Source organism: Sylvia atricapilla, chromosome 17 (genome assembly GCF_009819655.1).
Source record: "Sylvia atricapilla isolate bSylAtr1 chromosome 17, bSylAtr1.pri, whole genome shotgun sequence".
NCBI lineage: Eukaryota > Metazoa > Chordata > Aves > Passeriformes > Sylviidae > Sylvia > Sylvia atricapilla.
The window spans coordinates 1,367,239-1,392,010 of record NC_089156.1 but is presented as its reverse complement, the minus strand read 5'-3'; the positions used below and the strand labels follow the sequence as shown (position 1 = coordinate 1,392,010).

The following is a 24,772-nucleotide window of genomic DNA, read 5'->3' as shown; positions in this document are numbered from 1 at the left end:
TTTGTGTACAGCTTTTGGGCCTTTTCTGCAGTTATCACATAATTAGGGGACACCTCACCTGCAAACACACTTCCCCAGGGCAGCATTCCCCCTCCTGTCATCACTGCACAACAACTGCACAGGAGAAAAACACTTTATTCTCATTCCTGGGAACACCTTGCATTCCAGGGGTTTACAGAAGAGCAATTGAAAAGTCAGAAGACGACAGAGACTGAAATTGTTCTGTCCCCATGTTCAATTTTCTGCAGTTCTGCTGAGGCTCTGGGTGGTAAATCACATGTGGGTTTCATTGCTGAGCTTCAAATCACTGAGAGCAAACTATTTCTCTTTTTTGATTTCTTTTTTTTCCTTATCTTGACATTTAATAATAGATTTTTCAAGGCATCCAGTTCATCACTGTGGGCTCTAATAGAGCTCACAGGAGTGAGGGGAGGAGGATTTCTAAGTTGGATGGAGCTTGGAGAACCCTGGTCTAGGGGAATTGTCCCTGCCCGTGGCAGGGGTGGAACAGGATGAGTTTTAGGGTCCTTTCCCTCCCAAGTCATTCCATGATTCTATGGTTGAAATTCCATATATATATATGTGTGTGTGTGTGTATTTTAAAAAATCAGCTTTTTTTTCTTACTTTGATGGAGTATGGGGCAAGAGTTTATTCAACATATTTTATCCATTAAAATTATTTTGGGACTTAATGATTTTAGTTTCACTATTGATCATATTACTAAACCTCTTCTTGCTTTTCTTCAGAGGAAAAAAAGAAGTAATCAGGATTTTATTTTAAAATAAGTCCAATCGCTCGTCTCAGATACAGAACACTGGGACAGAGACCAGAGCCAGACACTGGCAACAGGAAATTCATTGTCCCAGTGAAGCAGTCAAGGCTGAAAAGCCAAGCAGGCTGATTTGGAGACAAGCTGCAGGAGTGCTCCGTGGGGATTGGACTGTCAGAACCGTTGCTTCTATTCTGTGATCAGATCTCTAAAGAAATCTCACACCAGACCCTGCAGTTTTTCTTTCTGTTTCCAGTTTTTTAAGCCTTTTCACATATTTCACATATTTCATAGAGTCACAGAAACACAGATTGGGTTGGAAGGGAGCTTAAAGCTCATCTGATTCCACCCTCTGCCATGGGCAGGGACACCTTCCACTATCCCAGCGTGCTCTGAACCCTGTCCAGCCTGGCCTTGGGCACTGCCAGGGATCCAGGGGCAGCCACAGCCTCAACCCCTCTGGGAACAATAATTTATGTAGATAAATCTGGCTCCAGAAAATCAATATTATGGAGAAGGCTCTTAGGATTTTTTGGGAAGACAGTGGAGCAGGCTTCCTGCCTTGTAGAAACAGCATCATGAGAGCCTCCCTGGAGGTTCTCTGTGTGCAAGTGTCCTTCAGCCTTGTACTGCTGGGGATGAGGCCCCACAGAGGCACAGGGATCCTGTGGCACACCAAAGTTCCCTTCCTGCCTTGAGTTACGTCCCTGAACTGCAGCAAAGGGATTTCCATTCTGGTGCTGATGGTTCAGAAATGCAGCACAGGGAGCAGTTCACCTTTCCTTGCTCCTCCCTGCTCTGTGGTTACAAGGTCTTGGGGGATTTATTGTTGTACTCCAAGGTGGTTTGAACACAGGGAGAATGAAGCCTGTGCAGAGGTGTATGCACATCCTGCAGCCGAACAATAACTTGGGCTTTAGAGATACCTAATGCTATTTGCTCTTGGTTTCTGTGGGGGACTGCAGGTTTTTTTGTCTCTAGGGAATTTTCCATGGAGGTTTTGCTCAAAGCTTTTTGAATCGTTTTGTTTTGTTCCTGAGCTCTGAGTGATGCCCTCTTATCCCAGCCCTATCCCTGGGGATCTCAGCATCACACTGGCTTTTCTTTATTCCTGAGGCCAGCTCAGCTGGAATGAGTGGGATTCCTCAGCCCTCCAGCTCCTAACTAGAATTATGTGCTGATTTCTGGTACCTTTGAACATGGCAGATTTGTGCAGGGCACTGGTAGGGCTGCACAGCCACCAACGAGCTCATCTCCTGGCCTAATGGTTCTTCATTACTTGTATAATGTGAGGCAAGGACCTGGAGATGAAAATACAACTCTTTATGAACCTATGAAAATTATTCTGCAGCAGGTAGTAATGAAATCTGGGAGAACATATGGAAAAATAAATGAGCTGCTCTGTTCAAAATAGATTTCTTACACGTATAATGATGTTTTATTTTCTTTTATTTGTGCAAGCGTAGCGGGGAACTAGGTGGCCTTTCAGTGATTGGCACGTATTTTTTCCTCAACTAATTTGCTATGGGTAGAGCTGTTTGTGGAAGGCTATTAATTCCAGCAGAAATCCATTTCCCTGTGCCTGCAAGTCGGCTGGCACCTGGTGTAAGAGCCAGGGCTTCACATCGCTTTTCCTTCGCCGCGCTTAACGCAGCGTGTCAGTGCTTCCTCTCACTGAAGGGATTTTATATGAAACAATTATAAAAGAGCTATGAAAAATACTTCAAACCCGTCTCCCAGCCTGTTTGATCACTTGGAGGCTCTGCACCACAGAGCCTGTCCCTGTTGTTGTTGGATGAGGAGCAGGAGGCGGCGGCGCCCACACAGTGCCCGCGGGGACACTGCGGAGGAGGTGCTGCGCAGCACCCTGGGGTGACAGCTCTGACAGCACAGCACAAACCAGCCTGTCACACCTCCAGAAACATCCATCAGAGTGCTCAGAGCCCAAAAGTCAACACTGGCTGCTTTGGGTGGGCTGGCTTTCTGTTCTGGGCTGAGACTGTTAAGATTTGCTTTAAGGTTAAGCTGACCCTCAGCACTCTGGATTCGGTCTGGTTAGAGGGAAGTGAGCAACAACTGGTTGCCCTGAAGCTGAGATGGGCAGTTTGTTTGCAGGAAGGCTCTAAAATCTTTTCCTGCACCATAACTTACAGGAATTGTAGTTGGCAGGTGCATGCTTTGGAAATCCAGGGTTCAGGGGGGCTCCTGGGTGAGGAAAGCACTGCCCAGTGACCCCTCTGCTTGAAAAGCTCATTTCCCAGAAATGCACCTGTGCCCCGGGCTGATGCATGGGCAGCAGGGGAGGGGGTGATTCCTCCCCCCTACCCTGCTCAGGTGAAGATCCCACCTGCAGAGCCCCCTCCAGCCCTGGGGCCCAGCACAGGAGGGACCTGGAGCTGCTGGAGAGAGTCCAGAGGAGACCACAGAGATGCTCCAAAGGCTGGAGCCCCTCTGCTCTGGAGCCAGGCTGGGAGAGCTGGGGGTGCTCACCTGGAGAGGAGAAGGCTCCAGGGAGAGCTCAGAGCCCCTTCCAGGGCCTAAAGGGGCTCCAGGAGAGCTGGAGAGGGACTGGGGACAAGGGCTGGAGGAACAGGACACAGGGAATGGCTTCCCAGTGCCAGAGGGCAGGGCTGGATGGGATATTGGGCAGGAATTGTTCCCTGGCAGGGTGGGCAGCCCTGGCACAGGGTGCCCAGAGCAGCTGTGGCTGCCCCTGGATCCCTGGCAGTGCCCAAGGCCAGGCTGGACACTGGGGCTTGGAGCAGCCTGGGACAGTGGGAGGTGTCCTTGCCCATGGCAGGAGATGGGACTGGATGAGCTTTAGGACTCTTCATAACCCAGTCTGTTCTGTGATCCTTTGACTTAAATAGAGAAGAGCTGTGTGGATGAGTGCTGGGATATTTCAGCTGGGACATGAGGCAGGGATTAAACATTTTGAGGTGCCCCAGAAGTTGTGTCTGTGCTGCTCTGGCCCCTCCAGCCCACAGCTCCATGCACCCACAGCTGGGCCTCCTTTCCCCAGGGCTGAGCTCCCTGAGTTCAGGGTGCTGCTGGGCAAGGTCAGGCGGAAGGTTTTTCCTGCAAGCTGCAAACACTTTGGTGACTGAGAGGTCACAGAGCTGGTGGCAGCAGGGGGATGTGCCAGCACAAAGGCAGTGAGTGGAATTACTGTGATAATGCATTTCAGTCCTCTTTTTTGTAATAGATTATAGGGGAGAGTCTTTTTCAAAGCGTGTTTGCAATGGTTCAATACGTTTTAATTATTCCAGATCTGTTCTTTATGTGTAGTACAAGAAGCCAGGTCAGATTTAAAGAAATAACTATTAACTCTTCAGACATGTGAAAAAAAAAAAAAGGTTTTTTTGAATGTCACCTCTCAGGAGATGAGGGCTGTGTCCAGGTTAGGGTGTTCTTGGTTATCCCCCATCCATGTTGAATTCTTCTCTTATGCTTCAGCTGCTGTTCCAAAACACTCCCCAGCTTTCTCTGGCCAACAGGCCACAGTATTGAGCAAGAAGATGCTTTGTTTTCTCTTCCTGACCTTGCTTTGACTTTCACCTGTCAGTGACTATGATCACAGCCATCATTCTGTAGGGAAGCTGAATCCCAGGTTGGGGATAACTGCTGAATGATGATCCCCAGTGGGAATGAAGCTACTGGAGCACTCCACTGAATTTTTTGTGCCCACTGTGCTCTTCACCCTGACTGTTGACTCTATTCGCTCTGTTTTCAGGCACCAGAGCAATGGGGCAGTGATCTCCCGCTGCGGCCAGCCCGAGGTGAGCTGGTGGGGCTGGAGGAACGCCGACGATGAGCACCTGGTCCAGTCCGTAGCCAAAGCCTGTGCCTCAGACTCCAGGTCCAACAGTAACAAGTTAATGAATGGGAATTGTTCCAGGGATTTGCCCAACGGAGGGGACCTCTCTGATGTGGAATTTGGTAAGGTTGTCACCGTTGGTTTTCTGTGGAGGGCAGAGCTTTATGTAAAAGTTTAATCTCTGGTGCTGTAACAGTGAATCTGTTGTATTTAGTCCCCATTCTCCAGTGCATGTGCATTGTGGGACTGAGGGAATTGTGCTGTAACCAATGTCAGAAGGATCCTCTAAGCTCCTCACCCATTTCCTCCTCCCCAGACTCCTCCATCTCCAATGCCTCAGGAGCAGAGAGTTTGGCAATCCAGCCTCAGAAGCTTTTGATCCTGGACGCGAGATCTTACGCAGCAGCTGTGGCCAACAGAGCCAAGGGGGGTGGCTGTGAGTGCCCAGGTGAGCAGCATTCCTCCTCAGCTTTCCAGGCAATCAAAGGGATTTGCTCCGGTGTGATTACCATGACACCCTTCAGCACTGCCTGTACACTGCTCATCTGTCTGAACGTTCTGGATCAGGCAGCCCCCACCCAGCCCTTCAAAGGACAGGTTGAGCTGTTAATTGGTCTGTTCTCAGGCCATTAACGCAGCTGGCAACAGTGCTCAGTAAATGCTGAACCCAGTGGATTGTGCTGAAGAGCTTTCCCTTGCTGAGTCAGATGTATAAACTAGAGACAAAGGTGTCCAGTGTGCTCATGTCTAAAACCCCTGAACTTGTAAAACCCACTGGGCAGAGGAGAAGAATATTCTAGAATGGTCGTGCAAAATACAAGTTCTCAGTAAATGCCCTAAAGCTGAAGCATTTTTCAATATTTGTATCATAGCAACTGCAATCCTGCCTCACCTTGCGTGTGTAGTAATACAGTTGCAACACCACTTTCTGTGTTCTTTGGCACTTGTGAATTGGTGGTTTTTTAAACAAGATATTATTTATGGTCACTGTTGGGTATGAACGCAGCCTGTTAAAATTCCATGGGTGGAGAGGGTGGAAAAAAAATCCCAGACAGAAAAACTGGAGATAAGATAACGAAAGCTCTTTTGATCATTTATTTTTGGTTTGGTCTTTGCTGCGATAGCTGCATTTTGATTCGTGGCCACCAGTTAAAAAAATGAAGTTTCTATTTAGCACCTCAAAACCACTAAATAATTCTTCATCAGAGAGTAAAGTTTCAAAACAGAAAAACAGAGTATACAGGAAGTTTGATTTTCTTCCTGTATATTGTTTTTTAGTTCTGTGGAGAAAGTTTTCAAGCAGCTTGTCACCTTCAATAAACCCTGTATTGCTTTTTGCTGCTAAATTTTCTGTAGGTATTGCCAGGTCTACTTCATTCTCTGTATAAAAATAGCTCATTTATGCCCTGCTTTATTTTAGATATAATTCAGTAAAAATACAAAAAAACTCTGAAGTTGTCTGATACTGTCTGAGGCCGCTCCTGGAGTTGCCAGTCCCTCATTGTGTTTGACCCAGCATTTGTTGAGCTGATAAAGAGTTGGGAAATCAAATGATACTAAATGTCACAGACTCCTGAATTTTCTTGTGCAAGCATTCAGTATCCTAGATTCTGAATCCTGATTGTTTTTCTCCTGTAGAAATGGTCATTTTAGTTATTGTGTGATCATTCTTGTGAAGGCTGAAGCATCACAGCAGAAGGAAGACTAAATCTAGGGAAAACTACTGAACTGGTATTTAGGTGCCCCCTGAGCAGTGGCCCTGTCTGTCCAGGCCTTCAGTGCTGCTTGAGCACATCCAAAGTAATTCCAAGTATCTTCTGTTTTCCTGAGCTCCCAGTGTTTCTCACATGTGTAATGCTTCCTCATACAATTCCCCTCAGAAGAAAGCAGTGGATGAAGTAACCTTACACCCTTTTTGAGTGCTTAGGAAAAGGAATCTGAAATCTGTCTTAACTTAAATCCATAAATTACCAATTAAATATTATTTATGTTTCACATCTTTTGATGTTTCTCAGTCTTTTTACAAACATTCTGGAACCTGGAGCAAAGGAATATCCCTATTCCCTGAGGTTTGCACTCTGCTTTTTGGAACCTGAAGTGAAACACTTGAAATAAATACAGCAGGACTTTGCTAAATGCTTCCTGTTTTGCTGGGCTGTCATGTCTGACATACCCAGTGAGTTCCAAGGACTTACAGAATCTTCATAAACAGATTATTTCATCTGTCCACAGCAACGGGGGTTTGTTTTTATTTAAAAAAAAAAAAGTCTTCTTTTAGAAAGGTAGTTGTTATTTCTTCCCTCTGTCTTGCTCTTTCCCTGCAGAATACTACCCCAACTGTGAAGTAGTGTTCATGGGGATGGCAAACATCCATTCCATCCGCAAGAGCTTCCAGTCGCTGCGTCTGCTCTGCACACAAATGCCAGATCCAGGAAAGTAAGTGGAAGTTTGGGGATTTGGTCCTTTGGTTCCATGTTTCTGCAGCCACATTCTTCTGCTGATGATTTTTAAATTGAAATTCAGTGGATTTTCCCTTGGTAATAGTGCTAAGCTGTTTTTCCATTTTTATGGAAGTCACTGGTTTATTCCGATTGAAATGAACATAGAAAATTAATTCTGAAATTAGAGTGTAACCTTGAATATTGATACCAGAATGTTGTTTCTTCTGGTGGGCTTCTGAGCACTCACACTTAGGCTGATCTGCTATTCCCACCTCTTTAATCCTCACTGTTGACTCTCCTTTGCAAAATCGTGGTGGTGTTCCATGTACTTCACCCATTTATAATGTCATTTCAGGAGAATATTTTATAACCCTCCTGTGCTGTGGGGTAACTACCCTGCAATGGCCCCTCACCTTGGCAGCTTCTGAGCTTGGGTCCTCCCTGTAGTTACCCCAGTCCTGTTTTCCCTCCCACTCCCCTGTTTGGAATATTGCTGCTAAAGTCTTCCATGGTTTCAAAGTAGATCCAAACCTTCGGCTCATGCCAGAGTCTGGCAGTTCCTTGGGTTGGCTGCCTGGCTTTGCTGCTTCCACCTCTGGGAAAGCCTTAACAAGACACAGGTGAAAAATGCTTCAGAGTGACACAGCTTATTAAAACAGGAGCTTTGCCGTGATAAACTCAGACATCCAGACCTGAAAACATTTAAAAAGAGCAAAAACTGTCTTGCCTGGTTTCCCTCTAGTTGGCTGTCAGCTCTGGAGAGCACCAAGTGGCTGCAGCACCTGTCAGTGCTCCTCAAGTCCGCGCTGCTCGTGGTGCACGCCGTGGACCGGGACCAGCGGCCGGTGCTGGTTCACTGCTCCGACGGCTGGGACCGCACGCCCCAGATCGTGGCCCTGGCCAAGCTCCTGCTGGACCCCTACTACAGGACCACGGAGGTGGGTAAAGAGCTGCCAGTCACTGGGGTCTCTGGAGGCAGTCTGGCTGGGGATTATTTCAGGTTTCTCCCCTGGCAAAGGTGCTGAAGCTGGCGGGAGTTGGTCACCCATACTCTGCAGTTACTCCCAGTGTAGGTACATCTGTAACTCAGGAGTAGCTCACATTCCCTCTACTGTCGTGGTCTGGGTTTCCCCATATTTAGTTTAGGAATATGGAGTACAAAGTGCTGCAATTGCAGCTTGTGGTGTACCCCTGCAGGTTCTCAGCTAAGTACTGATAGAGAGCCTTCCTCTTTGCTGCATTTCCCAACTGCATGGTTTTCCAGTTTCACATTTTCATTGCCCTCTGTTGGTTATATTTCTCCTGATTTTCCCCCGTTCCATCACTTTTCAGCACTGTGGGATGTGTGCTGGCTGGCTTCCATCTGCCAGCCCACGGGCAAGATGCCTTTGTTGTCCAGAACAGAACTCTGTGTCTGAGCACTGCTGTGAGCTGCTGCTTAAAGCCTCACACACACTAGGACCAGGAGCTGGAACTGCCTTTTGGATGGAAGTGTGAAAACTTCACGGATCCTTTTCCACATGGATTTTAGAAGCTGGCATCCATCAGGCAAAACGTGCTGCTCTGGCCTGGGCACAAGATCTGCTCCTGGTTCTCCAAAGGGTGCAGTTCTTCCTGCCTGGGGAGCAGAGTTGTGCTGTGCACACTCTTGGCATTCCCTGTCACCCAGAGCAAACCATAAACTGTAGCTGTCTGTACCAGGATCAGAAACATTGAAGAAAATGGGTTTTCAGCGCTGTCAGATTTAAAGCTTTTCAGCTGCCAGCCATTATTTTGGCTCTAATCACAGCCATTATTTTGGCTCTAATCACAGCCTTTGACTCAATAAACATTCTCTACAATTTTTCTTTCCACTAAGAACCAAAACCTTCTTGCCTTGTGATGGATTTCAGGTCTTGTGAGACAAGGTGTGCCATTCAGCTGCTCACCCAGACGCTGTTTGGAAATGTTCTTTGCCCTTTTCATGAAAAATCACTCAAGTGAACCTTTAATCAACCTTGTGACTGCTGTACACACAAACAAGCACCTGCTCTCCCTGAGCTTGGATGTCCTGTTGTAGATGGATGGTATTCTTTCCTGACAAGTCGATCTGACCATCATTTTCAAGAAAAGTTTTTATATAACTTGTCCAAATACTGGAGACTATGACCCAGAAGCTTTGGCAAGATGAAGTTCCTGCTTGTCACTGCCTGAATGAGATGGGGCTCATATCAGGATCCTCCCTGCCAGTCACTGAGGACTTAACTTGCCTTGTTCCCTTTCGTGTTCATGTAGTTTGGGAATCCTTATCTGTCCTAATTCCATTTCAGAGCACAGAGGCATTAGGGAAAGCAGTAAAGGGAAGTAATGAGCCCAGTGCTGAGAGGAAATAGGAGAGAGGACACAGTGATTCCCACAAGTCTCAGACCATCTCAGAAAACTGAACCAAGGAGAAACAGGAATTCTTCATCTCTCCTCTCCTCCCTGCAGGGTTTCCAGGTGCTGGTGGAGACGGAGTGGCTGGATTTTGGCCACAAGTTTGCAGATCGCTGTGGCCACGGGGAGAATTCAGATGACCTCAATGAGCGCTGCCCAGTGTTTCTGCAGTGGCTGGACTGTGTCCATCAGCTCCAGAGGCAGTTCCCCTGCTCCTTCGAGTTTAACGAAGCATTCCTTGTGAGTGGGGAGACTGCTGGTTTAATACACTGCTGCTAAACACTGCTGGAGTATAGCAGATACTGCTATAATACTGTGGGGGGCAGATTTTCCCACCTTTCTGTGACATTCTGTGTCCAAGGCCAGGTTGGAGTGGGGTTGGAACAACCTGGGATAGTGGCAGATGTCTGTGCCCTTGGCAGGGGGTGGAACTGGTGAGCTTTAAGGTCCCTTCACCCCCAAACTATTCCATTACTTTATATTTATATATATATATGAATATATTCTATATATGTTCTCACCTGATAAAGGGAACAGAAAAACTTTAAAGAAGTAAATTATATTAATTGAACAGTCTTATCTAAGTGGCGGAAAACATCCACAGAGCCTGAAAAAAATTGTTCTTACTGCCAGTGCAAATTCACCCCTACTTGAATCTTGTTTTGACTTGAATACTCCTCCTCTAAAAACAACCTTCTCCATTCATTTTTTTCAGTTTCTTCTCTGAAATGGGTAGGATGTAGGAGTTGCGCTTACCTTCTTTGGAAGCAGACAGCATTCCTATTAGGAATTCACCCAAGATGGTCCAAGTCAGTTCTCAGATCTCTGAGAAGTGGCAGTCATGTACTGCAGGACCTGTAGTCTGAAGAGTAGAAGTTTTTATGAAGTGTCTGATCCACTAAGAGATTTAAGGCACATTCCTGTGATTGTGACTGACTGGAATTACCACTTGCCAGCTCAGCCATGTAACTGAGCTCATGTACAGTCCCTGAGTAGCTCAGTTGTGAAATGAGATACAACAGGTACTAACTGGCTTCACAGCACACTGCTAATCTCCACGGACTGGGAGAGAGCATACCCGTGGTGTACTGGCCTTTGTAGAGTGAACTCCTAATTTATTACAGTATTGAACCACTTGTCTTCATTTAAACATCTGAATAATCCCAAGGAAGTCATTGATATGCCTGAAGTTAAACTGGCATTTGTTAGGCTGGGCCCAGCATGGAGTGATTAATGATCAGCATTTCTGTGCTGCATGAATGTTTTGTAGCAGAGGAATCATGATTCTGCTTTGCCTGGCCTGCAGGGCAGTGAGTTTGTATCAACATGACTTGATTAGGAACAAATATTTTGTCTTTCTATGTTGCATTTTTTCCTGAATTTGTTCAGTTATAATTTTTAAAGATTCCTCTCCCCTTGCATTCCTTTGCAATTGGTTTGTAAGAAGAATGTGGGAAATGCCATGGGTTGGTGTGGCGGCCCTGGGGAGGGCTCTGCTCCGGGAAGGGAGGTGAGGCCCATCCCTTGTGCCAGCTGACACTGTGTGTGTGTCTCTGTGCAGGTGAAGTTGGTGCAGCACACCTACTCCTGCCTCTTTGGAACATTCCTGTGCAACAATGCGAAAGAGAGAGGAGAGAAACACACTCAGGAACGGACCTGCTCCGTCTGGTCTTTGCTGCGGGCAGCAAACAAAGCCTTCAAAAACCTGCTCTACTCCTCCCAGTCGGAATCTGTATGTACCCCAATCCCCTCCGGTGGGAGAGCCCTGGGGGCTCCCCCAAACAGCATCCTGCACATGGGGGTCCCCTGAGAAACACCCCAGCAGTAGGACACAGTGACCTGGGCTTCAGCCACAACTGAGGTGGTGGCTGCCCTATCCCTGGAGGTGTCCAAGGCCTGGTTGGATGGGGCTAGGAGCAACCCAGGATAGTGCAAGTGTCCCTGCCTATGGCAGGGATGGTGCTGCATGAGCTTTATGGTCCGATCCAGCACAAACCCTTGTGTGGTTCTCTGAACTGTCCCCATGCACAGAGAGGTGATTCCAGAGCAGCTCAGCTCTCCCTGACATTCACCTTGGAATACCCAGCTCAGGGTAATGTTTGAAGTCTTGGGTTAATTTTGCTGATATTTGGGGAATGCCACCTCAGAAATTTCTCTGAGCTGAAATCTGCTTTCTCTGACTAAATATTTTATTTTTTGTAACAGAAAACATTTCAGTGTTTGATAAATAGACCTCTCTGGAGAACTGAGCTGTGTCAGAGGAGTGACAGAAAATTGCCTGCAAACCTAGACACTGTGTCTAAATTCATTTTAAATCTAAGCAGAAAAAGTGGCTCAGATTATTTAGTGTATCTTTGTTTCTCTTGACACCTTCAGGTTTTCAGTTTGGCTCCTCCATGGCAGGAGCTCACTGAAGGTTCTGGGAAGAGGCTCAGTTGTGTGTTTGGTACAAGGTCACGTGAGGGATTCAGGGGTTCAGAGCATGGGCAAGAGAGCAAACACCAAATGACATCATGGTTAGGACTGCAAGGACTTGTATAAATATTTAGGCCCTTTTTATTTATGGAAGTATCAGATGTCATAAACTGAACTGTAAGGACTGTGCAGTGGGTTTGTATATGACAGATGTGGCTTTCAGTTTTTTCTTAGAGCAAAACTAAACCCTGGTTAAGCAGGAAGGAGTTTATGCCCACAGCGGTTGTAAAAAGATGAATTTTCTACTCCCCTGAGCCCTCCTTGGCTGAATATGCTCTGGGCTGTCACTACAGTGAGCTGTTGGAGCCTTCCCACCTGACAGTCCTGGGGAGAGTGCGTGAGACAGAGCAGACACAGCCTGGGGGGATCTTAAAGCTCTGCATGCCTCTAGATTTCAATGAAAATACCAGGAGGAACATAGAGAGGGCTCTTACAGTGACTGTGTGGACAGGTCTGTCCTTGGGCTGCCCTTCTGTGCTCTATCCCACTTGGCCCCTGCTCTCAGGAAATACTCACAAGGACACTCCTTCTGCATGTGGGAGTTTGGGTAATTTCCTGTTTTGGGTTCATTTTCTTGTGGTTTTACTTCAGGCTTTAAAAGGTGCCTATGGCGCAGCCACATCCCTTATAGAGCCAGAGCTGTTCAAGAGCAGCAGGCACCCCACAGCCTTCCCCTGCTGAGTGCCAGGGAAGCTGAGTGTTCAGAGACTCACAGAATATCCTCATTTAGGAAGGGACTCACCGGGATCATCCAGTCCAACCCCCAGCCCTGTACAGGGCATCCTAAAATCCCACCCTATCTCTGAGAGCATTATCCAAATGCACCTGTAGCTCTGGTAGCCTTGGAGCTGTGCCTATTCTCTGGGGAGCCTGGTCAGTGCCTGTCTGGTGGAGCCAACTGTTCCTCTGCCATTCCCTGCTTTTCCATGGGAAAGTTGCTTGGAAAAGAGTGGAATTGTTAAAATGTGCCCAGGTGTTTTTAAAGTGAAGCAGAAAGCATATTTCACCATCAAGGAATCCCTTTTAAGAGCAAGCTGTCTCTTCAGAGAATTTCTGCATGTACTGAATATGTACCCATGAGTGCCTCTCTGAAGCCAGGCTGGGCTGTGGTGGATTGGGATCCATGGAATGAGTTCAGCTCCCTCTGGCACAGTGTAACACAACACACCAGGGAACCTCAGCACTCATAACGAGCCACTGAATTCCATGAGCTGTGAAGGTGTAGATTCACAGAGAGCTCATTGCAGGAGTTCATTCAGGAGGAGCTGAGGGTCACCATTGTTCTGCCTCTGACAGAAAAGGTCATTCTAGCCCCGAGTGTGGCTGATGAAAAGCTGTCACCAGCCCTTGGCGTGGGCTGGACTTGTCCCAGCTGAGACCTGCCCAGTGAACTGCCCCCCTCAGAGCTGAACTTCTCCTGCTGGGAGGCAGCAGCTGACCCTTGCCGTGTGCTCCCCCTGCCAGGTGCTGTATCCCGTGTGCCATGTGCGGAACTTGATGCTCTGGAGCGCTGTTTACCTGCCCTGCTCCTCCCCCTCCACGCCCGCTGATGACACCTGTGCCCCGTACCCTGTGCCAGGCTCTAGCCCCGAAGAGCAGCCTCTGGGCAGGTGAGCCTAGAGCCCAGAAATCCCGTCCTGTAAAGTAAGATCAACAGAGAATATTGGGGGGTATGAAAGGAGAATGTTCGGGTGGGAGGGCAGGATTTCTGCTGGGTGTATTGGTGGAACTGTGGGACTGAGCTGCCCAAGTGCAGCCTGTCCGTGGGGTGGGTTTGGAAGCTGTCATTTCAGGGCTGACAGTGTTGCAGAGAGAAGCTGGGCAAATAGAGTTAAACTCTGGGTGTCACATTGCCACAGAGAATTCCTTCTATCCTTGTGGGATATAAGCTTTCATTGGTTATCTTCAATTTGAGTTCTTTTTCAGTGTCGCATAATCATTTCTTTGCTTGTTGTACAGTGACTCTGAGCACATGTTAATTAGGAGGTGTGACCAGGCTGTAAGCATTGGGGCTTGCTGGTAAAGAGATTAATCTGGGAATGTTTGAAGTCTGGTTGAACATATTTTTCTGATGGCAAACAAAGGAAGTACTGAAGCAGCTCTGCACTACAGATGGTCGGAATGTGCTCCTGGATAATACTTCCCACGAGTCCATTAGCTGGCAGATTGTTACTGTCCTAACTGGGGGGCTGGTTTTAAACCACAGTAGCTCAATGTTATAAAATCATCCTCTGACTTGGGAGTGGGATTGTTTGTCCCTTTGCAGGCTACCAAAGACAAGATCCTTCGACAATCTGACGACGGCCTGTGACAGCAGTGTGCCTACAACCAACCGCCGGAGCAGCGACCCCAGCCTCAACGAGAAGTGGCAGGAGCACCGCCGCTCCCTGGAGCTCAGCAGCCTGGGCCCCCCTGGGGACGACCCCTTCGAGGGGGACGGGCTGGGCAGGCAGGGCAGGGCCCCCATGGGGGCAGAGCTTTCTGTGGCAGCCGGGGTGGCAGAGGGACAAATGGAGAACATTCTGCAGGAGGCCACTAAAGATGATGTTGGGCTGGAGGAGCACTTGAGGGGTGGCCTGGAGGCAGCAGGGAGAGGGGATGAGGTTGGCCTGGATAAGGAGAAGAGAGCTGACAATCCGTGTGGGGAAAAGGCCGAGGCGGACACAGGTACCGTAACGAACAATCCCACAGCCAACCCACACCCGGCCTCACACGGTGCTGCGGAGCTCAGAGGACAGCAGGACGAGCACAGCGACCCCAGCAGCCCTCTCCAGAAGGCACCTCAGGGGCGAGGACTGCAGGCCGTTCCTTCTGAGGGCTCTGGAAACAGAGATGCCCCAAACAACACAGAGGAGGAAGGTGTTGGGAAAGATGAAGGAGAAGCGGAGAGCCCATACGGCACGGCCCAGGCCAGCCTTTCCTTCCCTCTGACAGCCCTGCCGGAGGAAAGGACATCCAACATTGAAAGCTCCACAGAAACCTTAACGGAGACCGAAGCAAAGCCCGAGCTCATGCCCAGGGCTCCGTGCCACAGACCTCACCCCTTCGTCAACAGCGCCGATGAGCTGTCCCGAACTCTGGAGAACAGGCCGGAGGGGGAGTGCATGATAGAGCTCCAAAAACTGGGATCAAGAGTGCATAGGACTTCTGGTAGCAGCACCACACACCTCCCGATGCCTTCCCCTTGTGCCTTGCCTCTAGCAGACCGCAAAGATGAGCTGGTGTTTAATGGGGAGCTGGAGCTGGAGAACAAACTGGTGGAGAAACCCGCGGGATTCCCGGCCACCAACGGACACTGCGTCAATGGCGAAGACGGGCGGATCAAGGCCTCACTGAGCCGGCAGGTGTCCCTGGCCAGCTGCAGCTCTGCTCAGCTCCACCTGAGGAACTTGCACCAGAAATGGATGTTCAGCCAGCTGGGGAAGCAGGCGGCCGGCAGCCCGGACCAGCCAGCCCGCAGCCACCTGGACGATGACGGGATGCCCGTCTACAGTGACGTCATCCAGCAGCGCCTGCGCCAGATCGAGACGGGCCATCAGCAGGAGGTGGAGACCCTCAAGAAGCAGGTGCAGGAGCTGAAGAGCCGCCTGGAGAGCCAGCTCCTCAACAGCTCCCTGCGGCTCAACGGCGACTACGGGGACGAAGTGGTGAGTGAGCGTCACTGGGCCGGGCGTGGAGCTCACCGAATGCTCAGCTCATGGCTCATGGCTCAGGGCCTGACTTTGGGGCTCTTACAGACCTCTCCAGGTCGTCCTGAAGAGGGCAAACACTGCCTGAGTACCTGGTAGTGGCAGATACTGATGGCTGATACTGCCACTGAACTTCAGATTGAGCAGAAAGGTTTATTTTGAGATGGGTGTTGCACAGCAGCTCACACAGCTCTGACTGTACCTAAACACCTTCCCTGGTCTCGGTAAAACCAGCCAGACCCCTGGTTTACCAAACCTCAATAAAACCAACCAAACCCCTGGTTTACTGCTGTCTTCATGTAGGGCAAAGATATTTTCCTGTGCCATTTTTGGTACAGCAGCATAGGATAATCTCTTGGTTCTCTGCAGGTTCCAGCTGCACTGCCAGCTCTGTGAGCTCAAACCCATCAGGGTCACACCATCCCTTTCAGGTGCTCCGGGCTCAATGACTGGAATAAACTTCTAGAATTCTAAATTAACTGGCATAAATTACCTGAGCTTTTGTGGAAGCTGTATTTCAACAAGGGGTTTTCAACAAATTAAGAATTTTAAGGGAGCTTTTAAACAATTTGCACTTTTATTTGGAAGTGTTTAAAGTTGTAAAAGTAGAGACTTTTTAAGAGAATCGTACTTTCCTGTGGGTTTGAGCACTTGCCTGTAATTCCTGAGGCTGTTGCAACACCCATCAGAAATTTCCTTTTCTTACATGGTTTATATGCCTGCAAAATTAAAAAAAAAAAATATTTGTGGGATGCTCCCGGCTTCTGTTTGTTGAATTCACTGTTTAGAAGTGGCAGAGGTGCTGTATAGTCCCAGGTACGTTTGTTGGGAAAAATCCTTGGAGCCTTCTTGGCTCTTCCCATTGGAGATGCAGCACAAGGTGTTCATTTGGCTCAGTGTCACAATTAAAAGCTTGAATTCCTTGGAGAAATTGGGTGCTTTGGCTTAATGGATTCTGCTCCCATTTTTAAGGGCCTTCAGAAGCTGCAGTGTAGGGCTGGCAGTGCCTCCAGAAAATTCCCCATTTTGAAGGACCTGATCTCTACCTTCCATTTCTGCCTCAGCGTGGGAGTTGCAGGTTTTCCTCTGGAACTCCAGGATTGCCCATTCCTCAGGCATAAAAATACATTAACTCAAGATTTCCTGCTATTTTGATATATTTTAAAGGCTGGCTGAGTTTTAAGTGAGTTAAAATCCACCTCAGCCTGAATAGGCTATATTAAGGAAGCATTCTTCCCAAAACCTATTCATAGAATATACATGGCTCAAATTCTGAATTTCCCATATGCAATTTGGCTTGTATTTTCCTGAATCTTTGCCAATAAAAGGATATCTGCATTACTAATTATAGTTTTGAAAGTGAAACACCCTCGGAAAGCAGTCAGGACCCTGGAATTGGAGCCACAGGGAGCAGGTTTTAGTTACTCACCCAAAGCCTTCCCAGAACTTTGCAGCAGAAACTGGATTTTTAATCCACTCTGCCTCACATCACCCCATCACTAGAGGGTCCAGACCTGCCCTGTTGGGGTTTCTGGGTTTTATTTGTGTGGAACAGGGATCTGCGGGGTTCCATTCAGCTGTGTTTGTTTGCCAACAGACGTCTATTCCCGACTCGGAAAGCAATCTGGATCAGAACTGCTTGTCTCGCTGCAGCACAGAGATTTTCTCTGAAGCCAGCTGGGAACAGGTGGATAAACAGGATACAGAGGTACAGACCAAATCCCTGTAAATTGCTCACTCTGGGATAATCCTAATTCAAATTATCCTCCAGCCTTTGGCCACGTGCCGCTCCTTGGGAACTCTTTTCCTTGTGTTCCGCTGGCCTCACACCTGACATACCAGTACCTGTGCCTATGAGCCCTCTGCTGCACAAGCTCTGGGAGCTGGGGAGGGGGCTGAGCTCAGGAGCGTGGCCGTGCCCTGTCCCTGATGCCGGTGGCCGTCCCCACAGGTGACGCGGTGGCTCCCGGATCACCTGGCCGCGCACTGCTACGGCTGCGACAGCGCCTTCTGGCTCGCCAGTCGGAAACACCACTGCAGGTAACTGGGAGAGGGGCTGGGCACTGCTCCTGTCCCTGCCTCGGGGCTGCCAGGGAACAGAACAGCTCCTGCTGCTCAGTTTGCTCCTGCAGGGAGAGAGTTTAAAGCCACAGTTGGTGTCTGCTCCACTCCAGCCAATACAGATCCTACCTTTCTTTCCTCAGACTGGACTTGGAGGCAGTTTAGATTGATACAGAATAGAGCTTTGTCCTCTTAGCATTCAGCAATTCGTTATATGAGTTACATGAAATACAGGAATAGCATCTTCCCATTGGTGGTTGGAAACCTGCTCCTTTCCTTCTCTAACCTTTCTTTCCTTTTCATTAACTTGCTCCTACAGAATCTGAACAGAACACCTGTGTGAGATCAAGGTTTTCTGGATTATTCTTTGCCAGACTTGTTGCCACCAGAGGCTGCAGCAGCTCAGGCAGCAGCAGAGGCTCGATCAAGAGCAGGAGGCAGAGACCACATGGCTCAATATGCTGGAGTTAAAGCCAAAGAATCTCCAGTTTCCAGTTCTGTATCAAATAAATTCCTATTCTTGGTTTCTGACCATGCAAACACTATTACAGGAACCATCATTTAAATAAATCTCAGTTACCACTTTTTGATGCTCTGCTGCTTTTTGAAGTTGCAAATAGTAATGAACATCATTTTGGGTTTGTGTCTGGTTTATATTTTGCTCCATTCAGTCTTGTAAAGTTAACCAAACCCAGGGAAGAAGGAGAAGAATCTGAATTTTTTTTTTTTTTTTTTTTTTACCATGCCCACTGTGGTTGTGCAGATTTGTATCCTCAGGGCTCAGTTCCCTAAAACTGAGCTTAGGACAACTCCCAGAGCCTGGATACACACAGGTCACCCACAGCCCCACAAGGAGTTAAAATGGACTCAGGGTTTCAGGTCTGGCTCAAATCTCCCTGTAGGGTCTTTGCTCCTTTGGCTTCCATGTGTGCTGTTGGTGAGACCAACACTATGAGTATCTCTGTAGTAAACGTTACACCCCTCCCGGGGAATGGAAATGAGTCGGACCCCACAGTGTAAGACCTTGAGCAGGGTAAAGCCTTCCAGCTTCCTTGGTTGCCAGTGTTTGCTCCCTCTGCCTGTTGCCCTGAGCTCTCTCTCCTCCCTGCAGGGACACTGACCGAGTTGATCAGCTCTGGTGAGCATTTCCAGCAGCCTCTGTCCTTGTCCTTGTCCGTCTGCCTTTCCTGGGTGACTTCTCCCAACTAACTCAGCTTTTCTCCCTCTTTGTTTCTCACTTGCCTGGAAATCACCAGAACTAAGCTGGGGGTGACCAGCACGAGCTGCTGGGGGTTGGATCCGTGTGAACAGTCCTCTGTCCTCACAGAAAGGCTTTAGGACTTGGCTTTTGAGAGCTGAACTGGGATGTGGCTCAGACTAACACTCACTGTCGGTCCATGTGTGTACTGCTCACTGACAGGAGACTGTCCTGCAAGTTTTATGCATTTATTTTTGATAATTTCCCTTCTTCCCACATATTGTTGGGAGATGGCCACGTGTTACCAAACAATTCCAGTATAGCTGTGCAGGGCATTGGCAAAAACCTGCCACTTGTTTTAGAAGGACTGAAAATCCCATGGCTGGAACAGTTGCCACAGAGCTGGTGGAGGGTCAGGATAACCAAAACTGGATGAATATCTGAGATTTGGGATGAGGAGGAGGCGTGGGGAGTGTGACTTTCAGCCCCCCTTCCTCAAACGAGCAACATCCCTTTTCCAGCCTGCTTTTTAATGTCTCTTTGTAATCTCTGAAGCGAAGCAGGGACCACCAGGATAGAAGGATGAGTTGTCCAGAGCTTTCCAAAGCAGTGTCAGAGCACCATTGTCTAGGATAAAACAACAAAACCCCCAGCATATGTTAGGAATGATGAGCTCCAACAAAGAGATCCTTGTTTTAATCCCTCTGGTTGGTTTTCCCCTCATCCATCAGCGAGCTGCTCTGAGATAATCATTCCATGAGCAGCGAGATGGGGTTGTGGGAGCTGTGTGGCACCTTCTAGGGCTTCCCACTCCTGCAGGTGCTTCTGACAGGGATTTCCAGCAGGGCTCTCCAGTCTCCAGACCCTCTGCAGAGAGGCTGGTCCCTGTCAGCCCGTGCCGGGGTTCTGGCTCCGAGGCCCGGAGCTGCTGTGTGGAACTGAGGAAATGAGCCCACTCAAGTGGGAAATGGGATTTCTGTGCTGCCTCTCTTCTCATCAGTGACCAGCAGCTGGAAATCTCCTTTCTTGGCAAGGAAGGATTAATCAGAGCTGCTGGGTGTCAGCAGAATTCCCCGGCAGTCTCTTGGCACCAGCAAATCTCCAGTGCAGAACAACAGCAGCAGATCCTGATGCCAAAGAGTTAATGGGAAGGGCAAAACCCAGGTCCCTGGAGTGCTGCTCCCAGATCCTTAGAGGAATTGAGGAGGACAGGGCTCACAGGTTTTGAGGGGGGCTGCAGAAGGTAATTAATGACTCTGAGCAGTAACGAGGTGCATGTGCCGGTGCGGCTCTGCCAGTGCCGGGAATGCCGCGTGTGCCCACCTGTGCATGGAACACCTGCCTGCCCACCCCGGGCTTTGCATGTTCCTCCTTGGCTCAGTTTCCTGGATGCAGCAGTGTGGCACTGCTGGAGTGGCTGTGGGGGCAGCGGGAGGATGGCAGCGACTGAGAGCTTTGGTATTTCCATGTTTGAACCTTTCCAGCTCAGAGCAGAGTCCGGCCTGCTCCCAGCACTGTCACATCCTCCTGTGAGCCAGGGCTACATCAGCTGCCTGAGCAGGGCCAGAGCCCCCCATTCCCAGTGTTCCCCACATTCCCCATGGCCTGGCTCAGAAGGGCCCGTGGTGGCTCTGCTTCAGCCCCTCAGCCCTGGGCCCCAGCGTGGCACTGGCACTGGGCTGGAGCTGCTCTGCAGCACATCCAGCCTGGAAGTGTCCAAGGCCAGGCTGGACAGGGCTTGGAGAAACCTGGGACAGTGGAATGTGTCCCTGCTCATGGCAGGGGTGGCACTGGATGGGCTTTAAGGTCCCTTCCCAGCCTAAACCATTTCATGGTGAATGGCAGAGAGCCCTCTGTGTGTCAAGAGGGCACAGCCTGTGTAGCCTGGCTCAGGGCAGTGCTGAACAGAGGTATTTAATAACCTGCAGTTCCGCAATAGCCCTGGCCCTATGCTTCTTCCTGTGCCCATTCCCTGGATCTCTACCTCATCCATAGGAGGGAGGAGCACAGACATTGGAGCTGGCCCTGCCCATGCCCTGGCCTGTAGGGAGGTGTCTCCCCCATGCCAGCACTGGCAGTAACTCATTTTATGGCTCAGGTAACTTTGTCAAACTCCTGATCTTTTCCATTTCTCCTCTGTTCCCGATGCAAGGAATTGTGGCAACGTGTTCTGCTCCAGTTGCTGTAACCAGAAGGTGCCCATTCCCAGCCAGCAGCTCTTCGAGCCCAGCAGAGTCTGCAAATCCTGCTACAGCAGCCTCCACCCCGGCAGCTCCAGCCTGGACCTCGAACTGGACAAGCCCATCACTGCCACGTCCAACTGAATTCCTGGCCTGGGAGCGGCAGGGGAGCAGCCGAGCCGACCCTTCCCCACGGACACGCGGGGCCGGGGGCCGAGGCTGGGAGGCTGCGCGTGGGGCTGAGGCCGTGGGGCGCTGCTCGGGGGACAGACCTTGAGGATGTGCCGCTGGATCGTGGGATTCTCCTTGTCCAGCTCTTCCCCCTTTCCTGCCTGTCCTGTCTGTGTGTCCGTGTCCCCGCGCGTGCGTGTGTGTATATATAATAATATATCTGTTTGTTTGCGGGAGGGTCGTGGAGGTGGGGAGGGAGCTGGTGCACAGCCAGGATCCCTGTGGGTATTTATCTGTCCCACTGCCTGCTGCAGGCCGAGGATTGTAGGGAGCAGAGGGAGCCGGGCCGGCCGGAGTGCAGAGCCTGAACAGCTGCAGCCTCCAGTGCTTTCAATCACTCCTGTTACTCCAAACCCGAAATTGCTTTTTGGGAACCTGTTGCTGCTAGAAGAGGTGGGAATCTCCTTCCCCAGAGACCTTTTCCCTCTCTGTTCTCACAGTGGGCTTGGCTGCCCGAGGGGGTCTCAGTCAGGTTCCTGGAGGTCTGAGCCCTTGGAGCGGGAACACCTGGAATGCTGGCTCAGGAATGCATGTGCTGTTGGTGAGCCAGGCTTCACGCTGGGCCTTGCCAGGGGTCTGACCATGCAATTCCCGATTCAATCCAGCTAGGACAGGAGCAGACCTCTGCCTTGTCCTTGCCCCATCCGTGTGAGATTCCCTCTGGGGGCAGAGCATTGCCGTGGTCAGGTCCTGGCTGGTCACTTGCACTTTACTGGACAATCCAAACTGCCGGAAGGCGGCTGGGACCCGCCGGCATCGCCGGGCTCGGCCTGTGCGGATTGTGCTGGTGCTGGGCACCCTCCTGGGATGCTCCTCCTTTCCCAGGCTGTGTTCAGTGTACTCCAGATAGAAAAAAGCTGCCTGAGGAGCTTAAAACAATCCAAAATACATTACAGATTTCCCCTCCCTCCTTCTGTCACAATCGCCTCATTGAAGGGTGAAACTCCCAAATATCCGTTTGTAACCGATAGGTGCTCATCCCATTCCCTTCCCATAGATCCTGCTTAGTGCAATCTGGCAAGGAGGAAGAGTAGATCCTGCTCACGGTGCATTCCCTAGGCAAAATCCCACATTCTCTATGGTATTCCCAAGAATCCTGCTGGAGTATTTGAGAGCTCTAGATACAACAGCTCAAAATCCAAGAAACCTTGGGAAAGGAGCATTTCACATTGCCCTTCCCTGGAATGTCACAATCACATCATCCAAAGGGAGGGTCACGTGGAGAAACCGTCTGGCAGAGCTCAGGGGGGTCTGAGGGGAGACGCTGAGGTGGTTGGACTGTGCTCTTCCCACCCTGCCATGAACCGTGTGCTGGCATGAATATCCAGGAAGGAGGAGGCTGCGTCCTTGTGGGAAAGGGATCTGGGAACGGACGGAGCATCTTGGGATCTCCCTGGCACAGGTCTAGAGAAAGAGACACTGAGGGAAAAGCAAAGTGAAGGATGGTGTTTCCAGCCGAGGCACGCTTAGGATCTGTTCCTAACGCAGCAGCGGGGGCTGGAAGAGAGGCACAGGCGTTGCTGTTCTGTGCAGAGGGACGAGGGGACGTCCGGCTCTTCCCGGGGGGGCGAGGGGGAGGTGGCAGGGCTGGGCTGGGGGGACACCCCCACCTTGTGTGGCTTTGTGGTGCAGGATCAGCCGGAGCCTCCACACGTGCCAAGAGGGTCCGCTCCGGGCTGGGGCTGGGATGTACAGTGTGAATAAAAGCTTGCAGCTCTTTAGGCTTTTTTGGATCGATGAAGCACTTTTTTTATTAATATTATTTTTCTTTGTATGTAAAGGAGGAAGCTGTCTCCGTAGCTGTGTACAGAAATAACCCTTCTCTCCACAAGAGAGTAAAGTGCTCCTATATTTTTCATTTTTGTCAAAAGCGAGAAGTAAATACTTTAGAATTGTTAAATATATAAATAAAAGTGAATAAAGTTTAGACTTTTGCATGGGAGCATTTGCTAACACACTTTCTAATTTTTTATTTTTCTTCCCTGTCTCTTGGAGGGGACGTATTGGAGGCTCAGCAGGAACAGCAAGGCCTTGGAAAAGGAGGCTGCAGCTGCTGCCCTTGGCTTTCTGTTCCACACTGTGTCATTCCAAGGAACAACAAACTGTCACTCCTAAACTTGAGAGAAAAAATTAAATCTCAGGCTTGGTTCTCTTGGTGCAGGAGACCCAGGAAGGGGGAAGCACACAACACACCCACCCTGCCAGGTTCTCTTGGGACAATCAGCATGGTTTTTCCAAGATGGAGAATGGTGCCAGAGTCTCAGCTCCCTCCATACCATGTTTTTATTTATCCCCTTGACCAACCATCACACTGCAGTCTGATTATTTACCCAAATGTAGGAGCAGCCCCAATCTCCAGGGAATTCTCCCTGCTTTCAGTGGGGTTTGGCAGTGGATGCTCCATTTCCACTTGCACCTGCCTTATCCTGATGCCGGATGATGGAGCTGTGGCTCTTTGGGAAGAAACTCAGCTCACTCAGGTATAAGATTTTTTTTTCCCAGAAGGTGGAAAACTCTACTGATGTTTGTCCTGCACAAGGATTATTCCCATCTTCCAAGCACTGCCTGCTCATTCTGCCTGTGCACAGTCCTGTCCCCTCAGCCCCCCCACCATCATTTATTTCTTTCTTACATATTTGAGGATTTGCCCTGAATTCTTTGGGGTCTGAGCAGCTGTGAGGGAGGTGGGGCCAGGTGTGTCTTCACAAGACCTTGAGCACAATCCCTCCGTGATTTGATGGTGTTCATTAAAACAAATTAAATCAGGTTGGGGTAGAGCTGCTGATGGAATCTGGAGCGGCAAAGAAGCAGAAATCACGTTTGGTGGTGTAAGGAACGTGCGAAGTGTTTCAGTTACATCTCACAATGGGATTTCCTAGAGCTCCTCTCACACCTGAGTTTCTCCTGAGTGCTCTCCCAGCAGCTCGTTGTCCTGCAGACGTTACGAGCCCCGGCACGGCGCCGCCGAGAAGTTTTTGGTCTGGGAAATGCCGAGTGTGTGTCTGCGCCCGCAGAGGGATCCGAGAAGTTCTGAGCTTCCCCAAGGTGCAGAAGGGCTCCTGCCCGGGGCAGCAGCTCTGCCAGAGGAGGAGCCGGCTGAAGGTGCCAAAGCTCATTTCCCCATGATAATTCTTCCTAAAGAGCTTCCTTCCCTCTTCGTCCCAGCTCCCGGACAGCCCATGAACCTGTCAGGACACCGGCGCTGCTGTCGCGATAGACGGCTTCAGTGCTGCCCCCTGGGCTGTGGAACGATCTCGTGAGTCGGGATAAGCAACAGCGTTAGGAATCCCTGGGAACTGAGGGCTCCTCTCATCCCACGTGCGGCAGCAGCAGGGCAGGGCGGCTCCGCTCTCAGAGCTGGGCACAGGTCAGGCTGGTGGCAGGGGCAGGGCGGAAACCAAGGGCTCTGCTGGGGAAGGAAGGAGAAGGAGCCGTTCGGGAGCTGCTCCACTACCCGGGAAAGGCTGCAGGGATGGGATGGAGCCTGCCTTGGGA

At 49.8% G+C, this 24,772-nt stretch overlaps 1 protein-coding gene across 9 annotated transcripts in view; it reads left to right on the top strand.

Moving 5' to 3' along the window:
- Window positions 1-23,219, top strand: part of MTMR3 (myotubularin related protein 3) — a 74,674-nt gene extending 51,455 nt beyond the window's left edge. For 6 of the 9 annotated variants that reach the window (XM_066331134.1, XM_066331136.1, XM_066331131.1 and 3 more), the window contains 11 exons: window positions 4,504-4,709; window positions 4,904-5,035; window positions 6,912-7,023; window positions 7,771-7,966; window positions 9,498-9,683; window positions 11,005-11,175; window positions 13,383-13,528; window positions 14,185-15,565; window positions 17,205-17,315; window positions 17,559-17,647; window positions 21,019-23,219. In XM_066331134.1, coding sequence (XP_066187231.1) covers window positions 4,504-4,709; window positions 4,904-5,035; window positions 6,912-7,023; window positions 7,771-7,966; window positions 9,498-9,683; window positions 11,005-11,175; window positions 13,383-13,528; window positions 14,185-15,565; window positions 17,205-17,315; window positions 17,559-17,647; window positions 21,019-21,190 — 2,902 coding nt within the window. In that variant the 3' untranslated portion in view covers window positions 21,191-23,219. Of the gene's footprint in view, window positions 1-4,503; window positions 4,710-4,903; window positions 5,036-6,911; window positions 7,024-7,770; window positions 7,967-9,497; window positions 9,684-11,004; window positions 11,176-13,382; window positions 13,529-14,184; window positions 15,566-17,204; window positions 17,316-17,558; window positions 17,648-17,987; window positions 18,254-18,779; window positions 19,295-21,018 lie in introns of those variants that run through there. The other 3 variants (XM_066331139.1, XM_066331140.1, XM_066331138.1) reach the window with 3 other exon arrangements.
- The last annotated feature ends 1,553 nt before the right edge of the window (window positions 23,220-24,772 follow it).